Raw genomic sequence first — 14,551 nt, 5'->3', positions numbered from 1 at the left:
AGTTCCTCTAGATCAGCGAGATCAGGGATTTTACTCCAGGTACTTTCTAGTTCCCAAAAAGACCGGAGACCTCAGACCTATATTAGATCTCAGAGATCTCAACAAATGCTTGGTCAAGGAGAAGTTCAAAATGCTATCTCTTGCCACCCTGTACCCTCTCATCTCTCAGGGCGACTGGCTATGCTCCCTCGAACTAAAAGAGGCTTACACACATATTCCTATCCATCTGGCGTCCAGGCAATATCTACGCTTTCTCATCAATCAAAACCATTATCAGTACAAGGTGCTACCCTTCGGTCTGGCCTCCTATCCCAGGGTATTCACCAAGTTCCTGATTGTAGTAGTGGCCTATCTCCGCTCTCACAATTTTCAAGTCTTCCCTTACTTGGACGACTGGCTGATCAAAGCTCACTCTCCTCAGGCAGTTCTGCTTGCCACCAACCAGACCATTCACTTTCTTCGGCTGTTGGGTTTCGAAATCAATCTACCCAAGTCACACCTCATTCCAACCCAGCGACTTCAATTCATTGGAGCCATTCTGGACACTGTTCTGATGCGGGCGTTTCTTCCATCCAACCGCCTTCAGACCATCCTTCATCTCTGTCGGCAGGTGTTTCAACAGATTACCATTTCTGCGAATCACATGATGGTGCTATTGGGGCACATGGCTTCGACAGTACATGTCACCCCCTTTGCACGTCTCCACCTGCGTACTCCTCAATGGACCCTAGCGAACCAGTGGTCACAAGCGACGGATCCTTGCTCACAACACATATCTGTGACCTCGTCTCTTTGACAGTCGCTTCTTTGGTGGTTGACATCTTCAAATCTATCCAGAGGTCTACTGTTTCATTTACCTCCTCATCAACTAGTCATCACCACAGATTCCTCCCCCTATGCCTGGGGAGCTCACTTGAACGAGTTCCAAACTCAGGGGTTTTGGACTGCCCAGGAAAAGAAACACCACATCAATTTCCTGGAACTCCGAGCGATGTTTTATGCCCTCAAGGCTTTTCAACATCTTCTCTTTCCTCAAGTACAACTGATTTGCACAGACAATCAAGTTGCAATGTACTACATCAACAAACAGGGAGGGACGGGCTCTCGCCTGTTGTGTCAGGAAGCCCAACAGATTTGGTCTTGGGTGACAGCTCGTCACTTATTCCTGAAGGCTGTCTACATTCAAGGGGAGCAGAATTCCTTAGTGGACAATCTCAGCAGAATTCTCCAACCTCACGAATGGACTCTCGATCCCACGACTCTTCAGTCCATTTTCGCCCAATGGGGCACCCCTCAAGTGGACCTTTTTGTAGCTCCTCACAATCATCAGCTGCCCCTGTTTTGCTCCAGACTCTACTCTCCTCACCGTCTGGCACCCGATGCATTTCTCCTGGATTGGACCAATCTCTTCCTATATGCATTTCCCCCTCTACCGCTCATGCTGCGGACATTGTTCAAGCTCAAGAGGGAATGAGCCACCATGATTCTCATCGCTCCACGGTGGCCCAGGCAACATTGGTTCTCCCTTCTACTTCAACTCAGTTGCAGGGAACCCATACCTCTTCCACTGTTTCCTTCTCTGCTTATTCAGCATCAAAAGTCCCTACTGCATCCCAATTTACAGTCTCTGCACCTGACAGCTTGGTTTCTCTCGGGCTGACTTCGGCTCATTCACTCCTTTCTCAGCCTGTTCGTTCTATCATTGATGCTTCCAGGAAACCGGCCACTCTTCAGTGTTATCAACAGAAATGGTCTCGGTTTTCTTCCTGGTGCCTCTTACATCACCATAATCCCATGTCTCTGGCAGTGGGACTGGTGTTGGACTATCTTCTTTCCTTGTCTGACTCTGGCCTTAAATCTACTTCTATCAGAGTTCATCTTAGTGCCATTGCTGCCTTTCATGAGCCAATTCATGGAAAACCCCTCTCGGCTCATCCTCTGGTTTCTAGATTCATGAGGGGCTTTTTAATGTAAAACCACCTCTCAAGCCCCCTCCTGTGGTTTGGGATCTCAATGTGGTTCTTTCCGCTTTAATGAAGCCTCCTTTTGAACCTTTGGCCACAGCACATTTCAAATTTCTCACTTGGAAAGTGGCCTTCCTGATAGCTCTCACTTCTGCCAGGAGGGTCAGTGAGTTGCATGCACTAGTGGCCGATCCACCTTTCACTGTTTTTCACCATGATAAGGTGGTTCTACGTACACATCCAAAGTTTCTCCCTAAGGTTGTGTCTGACTTTCATCTTAATCAGTCCATTGTCCTACCTGTATTTTTTTCCAAAGCCTCATTCTCATCCAGGTGAACAGGCTTTGCATACCTTGGACTGTAAACGTGCTTTGGCTTACTTTCTCGAACGCACTAAACCTCACAGATCATCTCCTCAACTGTTTTTGTCTTTTGATCCTAACAAGTTGGGTCATCCTGTATCTAAACGCACCCTATCCAATTGGCTTGCTGCTTGCGTTTCATTCTGTTATGCTCAGTCGGGCCTGACACTGGAAGGTTCTGTCATGGGCCACAAAGTTAGAGCTATGGCAGCAGCTGTAGCTTTCCTCCGTTCCACTCCTATTGAGGAAATCTGCAAGGCTGCTACTTGGTCCTCAGTTCATACTTTCACATCTCACTATTGTCTGGATGCATTCTCCAGACGGGATGGACACTTTGGCCAATCTGTTTTGCAAAATTTGTTTTCTTAATGGCCAACCTTCCCTCTATCCCTCTTTTTATTAGCTTGGAGGTCATCCATCAGTCAAGAATATGCTGCCTGCTTGTCCTGGGATAAAGCACAGTTACTTACCGTAACAGGTGTTATCCAGGGACAGCAGGCAGATATTCTTGCGTCCCTCCCACCTCCCCGGGTTGGCTTCTTAGCTGGCTTATCTTAACTGGGGACCGCGCGCCTCTGTCGGGCGGGAAGGCACTCGCGCACGCACGGTGCGGCCTAGCTAGAACTTTCTAAGTTCTTAGAGTGCAATCACTCTAAAATTGTCCATACCGGGACTCCGTCGGTGCCGTCACCCATCAGTCAAGATTATCTGCCTGCTTTCCCTGGATAACACCTGTTACGGTAAGTAACTGTGCTTTCTGGCACCAAAGTTTCAAAAAGCATTGGTGTTTTTTCAGCAAACACACCTGGAACCAATTTTTGTCATCACTAATTCTCAGACCTGCTAATGGCCCTGTGGAATGGAGAGAGTTGTGGCAGATATCAGGGGTAGTGCTGCCCGATTCACGATTTGAATCAGTTCACCGATTCACTTCGGGTGAATCGATTCGAATCGATTTAAAACAAAAAAATTGGCTTCCCGATTTGGCTGACTGTCCCTCTTCGCTCCTAAAGCAGGAGCGGCAGCGCTGCTCTTGCTGGCCAGCTGCTACTGCACCTGCTTGGGAGGGGGAGGGTCAGTTGGGAAATGCTGGTGTCCGACTTCCCCCCTGGCATCTGGTTTCCCACCCGGCGTCCGGCTTCCCCCCTGGTGTCCAGCTTCCCCTCTGGCCTCCCGCTGGTGTCCGGATTTCCCCCTGGCCTCCTGCACACCGTTAACTAATATGAGCAGCCTGCAGAGATTGCGGTGCTAGCAATCTTTGCAAACTGCTTCAGAGCTGTTTCCTCCGCTGCAATTCTGCCTCTGATGTCAGAGGAGGGGCAGGACCATGGCAGAGGAAACAGCTCCAAAGCAGTTTGCAAAGATCTCCAGCACCATGATCTCTGCATGCTGCCCATATTAGGTAAACGGTGCATGGGAGGCCAGGGGGAACATGCAGAACTTCCAGGATTGGGGGTGTGAGCAGTCCTTCAGGGTGGGGGTGGTACAGGCCTTCAGGGTGGACAGGCAGGCAAGCCTTCGGGGGATACAGGCCTTCAGGGAGGATATAGGCCTTCAAGGGTGGGACAGGCCTTCAGGGATGGTGGCACAGGCCTTCAGGGGTGACAGACAGGCCTTCAGAGGTAGGATGCAGGCCTTCAGGGGGACAGGCCTTTAGGGATGGTAGCACAGGCCTTCAGGGGGGACAGACCTTCAGGAGAGGGGGGGCCCTGGTATAGAAGTACATGGAGGGAAGGGGGTTCAAAGAGACATGCATATGCCGGACTTTGGGGGGGGGGAAGAAATAATGGGTCTAAAAACAGAGGAGAGGGAGAGAGATGGTGGACAATGGGATTTAGAATGGGAGAGAAGTTGGACACAAGGGATAGTGTGGAGGGGGATAGAGATACTGGATAGGTGGGTAGTTGGGAAAAGAAAGAGAGAGATGGTGGACCCTGGGGTAGTGGGGAAGGAGGGAGAGATGCTGGATGAAAGGGTAGTTGAGAAAAGGTGGATCTGTGGATGGAGACAAAAAAATGAGATGCCAGACCTCCTGGGAGAGAAGGGAAATGGAAGGGGAGGACAGAGAAGGCAGATAGATGGTTAGCATGGAGAAAGAAGAAAGAAGGAGACCCTGACAAGTTATCGGAAGACAACCAGAGCCTGAACAAGATTTGAATAATGACCAGACAACAAAAGGTAGAAAAATAATTTTATTTTCTGTTTTGTGATTACAATATGCCAGATTTGAAATGTGTATCCTGCCAGAGCTGGTGTTAGACTGCAAACGTGAGCTTGGATTTAACAAAGAGAGGAAAAATCATTTTTGTTTGTTTATTTTGTTTACACCACAGTGCCAGTGTGGTTAGGAGAAGGCAAAGGGGGTGAAGAGGCTATAAAATAAACCCACCAGGATGTTTGAAAAAACACCCAATTGGGCAGGAAAATCAAATCAAAAAATTGATTCAATAGGTTGAATCAAATCAAAACTTTTTCCTGAATTGGGCAGCACTAATCAAGGGGACAAAAAGTTAAAGGAAAATCACCATCAGCAATAACATAGAATGGGAGTTCTGCCTGAGCTTTTTTTGTAATAAAGACACCTAAGTAGCTAGCAATATATCATTCTCACCTGGATTTGGTATCTGAGCTGCTAGCAAGGAATTCCTTGCATAAGTGCAGCATATTCACCTGGAAAGATGAAAAATGTTAGAAAGACATCAATTGAAAATTACTATCGCTGTGGAATGGAGAGAGTTGTGGCAGATATAGAAAAGAAAAAGTTAAAAGACAATCAGGAAAGGTAAGGTCTCAGAAATCAGCATAAGCAATAACACAGAATGGGAGTCATAAAAGAGAAAACTGTTCTTATGGACCTTCTTATATTAAGCACACCTACGTAGCGTCTGACTTCCCACCGGAAACCTTCAAACTGATTGGGTGTGCTTGGGGTATAGTTTGGCCAAACTCAGCTGTACTGACTTTTAATCATTTCTTTCACTTCTCAAAGCTTTTACAAGAAGTCTGTAGAGGCTCCTGTTACCAAATTCTAGAAGGAATTCCCTTTGTAGCTCTATGCTTTAAAGCACTGCTTATTATCTTCCAAACGTCAGGGGTTCAAGTCTTGAGTATGGTTAGCAAAAATGTAATATTCATTTTTCTACCAGAAAACCTTCAAACTGTTTGGGCATTCTTTGGCCATTCCTTTGCTTAAACATATTTGGGTTGAGCTTTAAAATGATCTGCAGCAATTTTCAGATGTCTACAGCAGCCTGTTCTCTCATCCTAAACCCCCTCCCCACCCCAAAACACACTCCTCAAGCATGAAACCACACCCCAATTCTAAAGCCAAGCTGAATTTACCAATAGTAATGTCTCTAGGATACATCTCAAAACATGTACCTTCCTTCAACCCCTGTCCAAGCCCTCTGAAGTTGTAGTAAACTCTTATACCTGTTGCCTTGTGCATATATTGCATCAAAAGAAATACATTCCTATCACAATGGCTTGTAGTTGAGAGCAAATGAATGTATCTGATGCACAATGTTGACCTCATTGTGAGATCATCAAGATGCGTCTAGATGGCAGATTGTCACCAAAATATTGAACATGTTTTGGAGTATCCAAACATCATTTGGATTTGACCTTCAGAAAATGGGAGAGGTGCTATTAACTGTTGAGCCACAGCTACTTCTTTTGAGTTAGGGGTTTCTTACCATGAGAGCTTAGGATATCCTAGCCATGGCAAGATCAATATAAGTATACCTGCAAACTGCACAATGCTGATGAAAACAGCAAAGTCCACCATGTATACTCTTATATGAGCTAATAGGAAGCTGTTAAAATGAGGGAAGGTGAGAGTGGGATTTGAACTGGTGAGCTTGAGAAGATGAACAAGGTGCAACAAGTTGCCTTAACTTGGTGAGCCACAAATGGCTTCTTTCTGTTAGGGGAGAGGTTTCCTACCATGACAGCTTAGGATGTCCTAACCATGTGACGGTGAAAATAAGTTTGCCTGCAAACTGCGCAATGCTGATGAAAAATAGCAAAGTCCACCATCTATACTCTCTTATGAGAGCTAATAGGAAGCTGTTAAAATTAGTGAAAGTGACAGTGGGATTTGAACCGGTGAGCTAGAAAGGATAGAAAAGGTGCATTAACTTGGTGAGCTAGAAATGCTTTTTTTGTGATGATTGTGATATCATTCCTAAGCAGATGATACATAGGGTCAGTAAGCTATGATATGACAGGGCAGTGAGATGAAGTTGATGTAGTTCAACGTGTTAAAATCCAGTGCTGATCTTGCAGAGGTTATAAGTTCAACACCCAGCACATCTTTTAATAGTCGCATTCTACCTTACAGGTACACTTTGATGATCTCACAATGAGGTTAGCATTGTGCAGTTGCACACCTCCATTTGCAATGAAGGAAAATGCATGTTAAGGTCTGTATCTGGTTTTTTTATTTTTAAGCTTTGAGAAATAAAGTAATGTTCTTTCTTTGCTTTCAAGAAAGCTGATTGCAGCACTGTTTGGTGAGAAATAAAGTGGTTCTTTTTAAGAAGGAAATCCAAAGGTGTGTTTTTCATGTGCTGTAATTAGTAAATCATTTTGCTGTTTGGGCAGAAAAGTACTATGTTTTGCATGCAATATGTTTGTATTGATGTGCCCTGAACTCTATTTAGAATATATCATTACGGAAGCCCAAAGCACGCCTAACTTTTCATTCGCCCAGTGGCATACCAAGGGGGGACGGGGGGCGGTCCACCCCGGGTGCAGCCTTCGCCCCCCTAAGGCTGCACCCGGGGCGGACTGCCTCCCCGCCCCCCCCCCTTGGTACGCAACTGGGCGAATGAAAACTGGTCTAACTAGTTTCAGCTTCGGGTGAACGCGACTTTCTATGGGCAAAAGTTAGGCATGCTTTGGGCTTCCGTAATGATATATTCTAAATAGAGTTCAGGGCACATCAATACAAACATAGTACTTTTCTGCCCAAACAGCAATATGATTTACTAATTACAGCACATGAAAAACACACCTTTGGATTTCCAGCTTAAAAAGAACCACTTTATTTCTCACCAAACAGTGCACAGCCAGCCCGGTCCCTATCGCGCTCCCACCCTCCTAGCGAGAGCAGTAAACCTAACCTCCTCCCTCTGCCGCGCCACTGATGACATCATCAGCGACCCTGCACCGACAGGAGAAAGCCGCGAAGCAGCCGACACTACTGGAGGGAGGTTTGCTGCTCTCGCTGGGAGGGTCAGAAAGGTTCACTTGGGGGGGAGAGAGATAGGAGGGACAGCGGGGGTTCGGCAGGGAGGGGAGAGAATTGTTCTGCCTTGGGTGCTCCAAGGCCTGGTGCCATTATCTTCTTCGGGCAGTAGCAGCGTTTACAATTTGCTGCTGTTGCCGGCTTCAGGCCTTCCTCTCTGCCGGTCCTGCCTACTTCCTGTTTTCATGAAGACAGGACCCGACAGAGAGGAAGGCCTGAAGCCGGCAACAGCAGTGAATTGTTAATGCTGCTGCTGCCCGAAGAAGTTCAGGACACCAGGCCTTGGGTGACAGAAGGAGGAAAGGGAGCAGAGGGGGAGAGAATTGGATTGGGGAGAGTGTTGCTCTACCCAACTGGAGGGAATGAAAGGAGATGCCAGGGCTTAAAGGGAAGAAGAGACGCCAGGGCATGGAGGGAAGGAGGAAGGTATGCCAGATCAAGGGAAAAGGAAGGGGGAAAGGAAGGAGGAGATGTCAGAGCATGGAGGGGGAGGGAGAGATGGAAGAAAAGGAAAGGAGAGAGATGTCGGGAATCAGGGAAGGGATGATTCCAGACTGTCAGGTGGGAAGGAAAGAAAGGAGAAGAGAGAGATGCCAGAGCATAGGGGAGGGGGTAGTGACAGAGAGAGAAAAACGGAGAGGTGACAGAGTTGAAATCAATCACGTACAAAGCAGAGAAAAGGCACGGGATAGATAATTTATGGAAGGAGCATAGAAAGAGGGAAGATGCCATATGGAAGAGATAGAGAGGGTGCACACTGGATAGAAAGAGCACAGAGGGCAGTGAATGGAAGGGGCGAGATAGAGGGTGAACAGTAGATGGAAGGGGTAGAGAGAGGGAAACAGACACTGAATGGAAGTGTGGGGGAGAGGAAGGACAGCTGCTGAATGGAAGTGTGAGGGAAAGGGGGAGCAGATGCTGGAAGGAAGTGGGGAGGAGAAAGAAAAAAGGGCACATGCAGGATTGAGGGAAGAGGATAGAGTTAATTACTGGAAGGGGTGAGGGAAAGAGGTGGCAAGCTATAGGTAGACACAGTGAAAGAGGGAAATTGAGGACTGAATAGTAAAAAAGAATTTAGACAAAGGCAGAAAATAAATTGAGAAGGAAGACCAGGGAAGAACAGGAGGAAGGGAGTGTAGAGAGAGATGCCAGAGCAGGAGGAAGGAGATGAGACAGATACCAGACCAATGGGGTGAAAGGAGAGATGGAAGGGGGAGGCATACAGTTTCTGGAAGGGGCATAGAAGGAGAGAAGATGCCGTATAGGGGCAGAGAGATGGCAGACAGTGGATGGAAGGAAGAGAGTAATAAGAAGATGAGGAAAGCAGAAACCAGAGAAGACAAAGGTCGAACAAAAATTTTCTATTTATTTATTGCTTTAGGAGACATGTATCACTGTTTCTGTGGTATTGCATTGTATGCAGAGTCCATCTTCTTGCTGGTTCAATTTAACCTTTGTCTATGTATTTCTATTTTATCTCCCCTTTTACAAAACTGTGGAGCGTTTTTTAGCGCCAGCCGTGGTGGTAGCAGCTCTGATGCTCAGAATTCTATGAGCGTCAGAGCTGTTACTGCCGTGGCTAAAAACCACACTACAGTTTTGTAAACGGGGGAGGGGTAAGTTTGTGATTATTTATTCCATACTAGGCAAAGGTGTTTTCTGTGTTTTGTGTATTCGAAAGGCATGGTTTTCTGTTAGGATTTACTGCAGGATTGATCTGTATTAGTCTGGCTTGTTTAGTTTTACAATGGGTGTACTGCTGTTGTACTTCTCACTGCAGTATGTAAGATGCTGCCTTTTCCTAGGTACTCATATGTGACGTGTGGCTTGTTACTAAAAATCATGTTTTTTGTACAGATGGGGGGTGCCAAAAAATGATGGGCCCCGGGTATCATATATGCTAGGTACGCCAATGCATTCGCCTACAATTTTCGCAATGTTTAGACGTGGTCTTCCGTCCAACTAGCATCTATCTGAAACCTACCCTAACCATGCCCAGGTTACATACTTGGACACAACTTTTTTTTGAGGGTGCCTTCAAATATCGAGATGCGTCTGAAAACTCGCGTCTACATTTTAAGGATGCCTAGCTAGCTCCTATTTCCGTCTAAGTCCAATTAACGCTTGTTAAGACCCTTAAATCGCTCATTAACCACTTAAATCGGACACCTAAACAGCAGGTATCACTTAGGCGCCATTAAGCGCACATTGCAAAATCTAGGCCTTTGTGTCCACATGTTTGGGGTGGAAGAGGGGGCTATGGAATGGGCTGAGAACTCAGAAGGTTAGGATTGCCAGCTGTTACAGTATATTTCTATGGGAGAAGCAGCTCCAAAGGCTGTAGTATAAATCCACGGATTTCACTGTAACATTGTGATTAAGAATTGCACCTTTCTAACTTCTCCCTGTCTGTCTCTTCCTCCCATCCCACCTTGGGGCCAGCAGCATCTCTTCTTGTCTGTTTCTTCCTCCCCCAGGTTCAGCAGCACCTCTCTCTGTGCATTCCTTCCTTCTCCTGGTCAAGCAGCATTCTTCCTGTTTCTTCCTTCCTTCTACCAGGTCCAAGAGCATCTCTCTCCCTTGATCCAGTACCTGGCTGTTCCCTTTCTGTTCCTTTGCAAGGTCCATTCTCCTAATTTGCCTTAATTGCTTGCAATAGCAACACTACAGAGATTAAAATAGCTTGCTTTTGGGTCTCTGGGCCTTCCCTGTTTCATCACCATGGAAGGCCTGAAACAGCCTGTATTTATTGCTACGCTGTTGCTATTGGCAGCAAAGGAGTAAAGTTATAAGAACAGATTATGGAAAGGAGAAAGGAAGGCAGCTTTTAAGAGAGGCTGCTGGTATTGAGGCCTTTCTTCTGTGTATCCCACCTATACAGAAACAGGAAGGTCAATCAGAACAGGCAGGATGTGCAGATGGAAGGCCCTGATACCAGCAGCCTGTCTTAAATGATGCTGCTGCTGACAGTGGGGAAAAAAAGGTTCAGTGGGGAAGAGGAGATCAGGAGGAAGGGAGAGGGACAGATGCAGTACTCTGCAGGAAGTAGGGGAAAAAAAGAAAGAGACAAAGAGACCAGGTTATTTTTACCAATAGGCAGGGTCCAGGGCAGGTTCCCATTTTGCCCTTTGGTAAAAACAGCCCTGCTTACCCGTTTCATTTTGGTATATTTTTTCTCAAAGCATCACAATTGTTTTTTAAATAATTAAAATATGCCTTTTTCTTTCAGAGCCATGTACTTTAAATAAAGACCAAATGTCCAAAAATAATATAGCTGCGCGAGACCAGACTGAAAAGTTTTATACACATATGGATTTTGTAGATTTCCACTGCAAAAGGGGATACTTCCATCAAGGAGCAGCTCCATTGAAAGCTCAGTGTGTTAATCAGACACTGGTATATCCAAAATGTTTAAGTAAGTATAATTTGCTTTTCCTTATAAGTCCAGAATTCCAGATACATAAGGGCTCATAATCGAAACTGAAATACGTCTAAAACCCAGCTCAAATCAGCACTTAGATAATCTATAAAACAGGTCATCTATGTGCCAATAATCAAATCGGCTTTTTAGATATATCAAGGAACTTTTTAGGCCTCTGAATGCCTCTGTGTACCCAAAGCTAAAAGGGGCGTTTTTGGAGGAGTGGTTAGGGCAAGATGCGGACCGAAATAGACTTAGTTATCCTGCAAGGATAATCGAAGCTTTGATGAGATTGCCTAGACTGAACTTATACATTGTGACTTAGACAATGTAAAGACATGTATAAATACCCAAAAGGTATTTGGAAGGGTCAGCTGTTAAGACCCTAACCACCAATGATACTTTTCTCTCCTGCTTTTCTCTCCTTCTCCTTTCCTGCCTCCCCAAGCTTGTTTAACTGAGCTCTGTAGGCCCCTCCCCTTTTAAGGAGGAGCTCCAGTGGATGATGTCAGGGGGTGAGCAGAGCTACCTCTCGCCAATGCCCCTTGCTCTCTCCTGCCTTCTCTTGCTCCTTCTTCCCCTCTCCTGTTCTCTTCTCTGCTTTTTCTCCTTCTGCTTTTCTCTCCTTCTCCTTTTCTGCTTCCTGCTTGCCTGTAGCAGTAAAGGAAGCGATCAGAGACTAGAAGACTTCATTTAAGGAATGGAAAAGGTCAAAAACGGATGAAAACTGAAAAAAGCACAAACAACATTAAAGAAGGTGCCATAAGGCGGTATAAGGGGCCAAAAGAGACTATGAGGAAAAAATAGCCAAGGAGGCAAAAAACTTCAAGTCATTCTTTTGATATATTAAGTGGAAACAACCCGCAAAGGAAGCGGTGGAACCGTTGGATGAGCATGGAATAAAGGGAATGCTAAAGAAGGACAAAGCCATTGCTGACAAAGTGAACACATTTTTTTGCATCTGTATTTACCGAAGAGGATATATGCAACATATCAGAAGCTGACAGGCTATATGCAGGAAACAAAGACAGGAAACTGACAGGATTGATCAGTCTAGAAGGGGTATGCAGGCAGATTGATAGGCTTAAAAATGATAAATCCCCGGGACCATCCATCCGAGGGTGATCAAGGAACTGAAAGGGGCTATAACTGAACTGCTTCAACTAATAGCCAATCTGTTGATCAAATCAGGAAGGATTCCAGAAGACTGGAAAGTGGCAAATGTTACACCAATTTTCAAGAAAGGTTTGAGGGGAGATCGGGAAACTATAGACCAGTGAGTCTGACCTCGGTACCAGGAAGATGGTAGAGGCGCTGATAAAGGACCGCATCATTGATCACCTTGACGGACACAATCTGATGAGGACTAGCCAGCACGGCTTCAGCAAAGGAAGATCTTGCTTGACAAATTTGCTGCAATTCAACGAGGGAGTAAACAGGCAGATAGACAGGGGTGACCCAGTCGACATTGTATATCTGGATTTTCAGAAGGCGTTTGACAAGGTTCCGCATGAACGACTACTTTGAAAAATTGCGAGCCATGGAATCGAGGGTGAAATACTCACGTGGATTAAAAACTGGCTGGTGGATAGGAAACAGAGAGTATGGGTAAATGGACAATACTTGGACTGGAAGAGCATCACGAGTGGAGTGCCGCAGGGTTCGGTGCTTGGACCCGTGCTCTTCAACATATTTATAAATGACCTGGAAATTGATACGACAAGTGAGGTGATTGAATAACTTCGTATCGTCTGCAAATTTAGAGTAGTGAAAACGCAGGAGGATTGCGAAGACCTTCAACCTGACATAAACACGCTCGAGAAATGGGCCGCAACATGACAAATGAGGTTTAACCTGGATATGTGAAAGTGATGCATGTCAGTGCCAAAACTACTGTATGTTTTGGAAGGTTTCTTTTGCCTTATAATAAACCCGGTGAAGTTTTGATTGTAAGAAATCTAGTGTCTGGATTTTCCTTACACTAGCCATATAAAAGGCGCATCAAAAATCTTACCTGTGGTCCAAGCCGGGTTTTCCCACTTGCTCGGAGCCTGGCCTGGCCACAGTGTACAAGATTTTTGGCATTGACATGCATCACTTTCACATATCCACGTTAAACCTCATTTGTCAAGTTGCGGCCCATTTCTCGAGCGTGTTTATGTCACGTTGCAGGTCTTCGCAATCCTCCTGCGTCTTCACTACTCTGAATAGACTGTGTTTTCTGTGCCCTCCCTGCCTGAATTTCTGGTTGTGACATCACCTGCCTATTCTCCCTTCTTTCCTGCTGTACTAAATTAGTGCTTTTAGCAGGGTATACAGGCTTCATCTTAGGGATTACAGGTTTGAGGGCTGTACTGCTGACTGGGTTAGCAGTCTTATTAGCTGTGACAGGAGCTTCCCTGTCACGAATACAGGATGTCTGGTGCGGTACTCAGAGAGACCCCTCAGGAAAGAGACTTGGGAGTACTGATCAACAAGTCAATGAAGCTGTCTGTGCATTGCATGGCAGCGGCGGCGGCAAAAAGGGTGAACAAAATGCTAGGAATGATTAAGAAGGGGATCACGAACAGATCGGAGAAGGTTATCATGCTGCTGTACCAGGCCATGGTATGCCCTAATCTGGAATACTGCGTCTAGCACTGGTCACCGTACATGAAGAAGGACACAGTACTACTCGAAAGGGTCCAGAGAAGAGCAACTAAAATGGTAAAGAGGCTGGAGGAGTTGCTGTACAGTGAGAGATTAGAGAAACTGGGCCTCTTCTCCCTTGAAAAGAGAAGACTGAGAGGGGACATGATCAAAACATTCAAGATAATGAAGGGAATAGACTTAGTAGACAAAGAGAGGTTGTTCACCCTCTCCGAGGTAGGGAGAATGAGAGGGCACTCTAAAGTTAAAAGGGGTCCAATTCCGTACAAACGTAAGGAAGTTCTTCTTCACCCAGAGAGTGATAGAAAATGGAATGCTCTTCCGGATGCTGTTATAGGGGAAAACACCCTCCAGGGATTCAAGACAAAGTTAGACACGTTCCTGCTGAACCAGAACGTATGCAGGTAGGGCACTGGTCTTTGACCTAAGGGCTGCCACATGAGCGGACTGCCGAGTGCCGTGGACCACTGGTCTGACCCAGCAGCGGCAATTCTTATATTCTTATGTTCTTAGATATATGGTTTATTTGTAAAGTCAGTAAAAGTCAATAACAGCATACAAGAAAGAATAAAAATGATAGCATTCTGTGTCAAGTAGAAAGAAGCAAAATCTACACCTGTAGTGCGCAGAATTACCCTGTCTACTAGCCACTTCCTTGTAGCAAGCCTTGCATTACAATAGCACTAAGCTACTATTGATTGGTGAGCATCATTACCAAAATTAATTCAGTGGTTATAGATACATATAATTGGCTATATCCTTAATTGACATGAAAGTCATTAGCATTTGTGTATGTGCTTGAAGCAATTTTCCATTTACACATGTTATCAAATTGGATTAATGGTCAAAACCGCCTAAGGTTATCTATTCCCAACACCCTTCTTTTTGGTGCTTTCCAGAGGTTA

The 14,551-nt window shown here is 45.6% G+C and overlaps 1 protein-coding gene across 2 annotated transcripts in view; it reads left to right on the top strand.

Moving 5' to 3' along the window:
- Positions 1-14,551, top strand: part of CFH (complement factor H) — a 587,670-nt gene that overhangs the window by 566,757 nt on the left and 6,362 nt on the right. The window contains exon 23 of one of the 2 annotated variants that reach the window (XM_033962167.1): positions 10,806-10,991. The exons of the other annotated variant lie outside the window; for it this stretch is intronic. Coding sequence (XP_033818058.1) covers positions 10,806-10,991 — 186 coding nt within the window. The remainder of the gene's footprint in view (positions 1-10,805; positions 10,992-14,551) is intronic. 2 annotated transcript variants of the gene reach the window in all.

The sequence above is a fragment of the Geotrypetes seraphini genome, chromosome 10 (genome assembly GCF_902459505.1).
Source record: "Geotrypetes seraphini chromosome 10, aGeoSer1.1, whole genome shotgun sequence".
In the NCBI taxonomy this organism is placed as follows: domain Eukaryota; kingdom Metazoa; phylum Chordata; class Amphibia; order Gymnophiona; family Dermophiidae; genus Geotrypetes; species Geotrypetes seraphini.
This window is presented reverse-complemented; position numbering and strand designations above follow the sequence as displayed.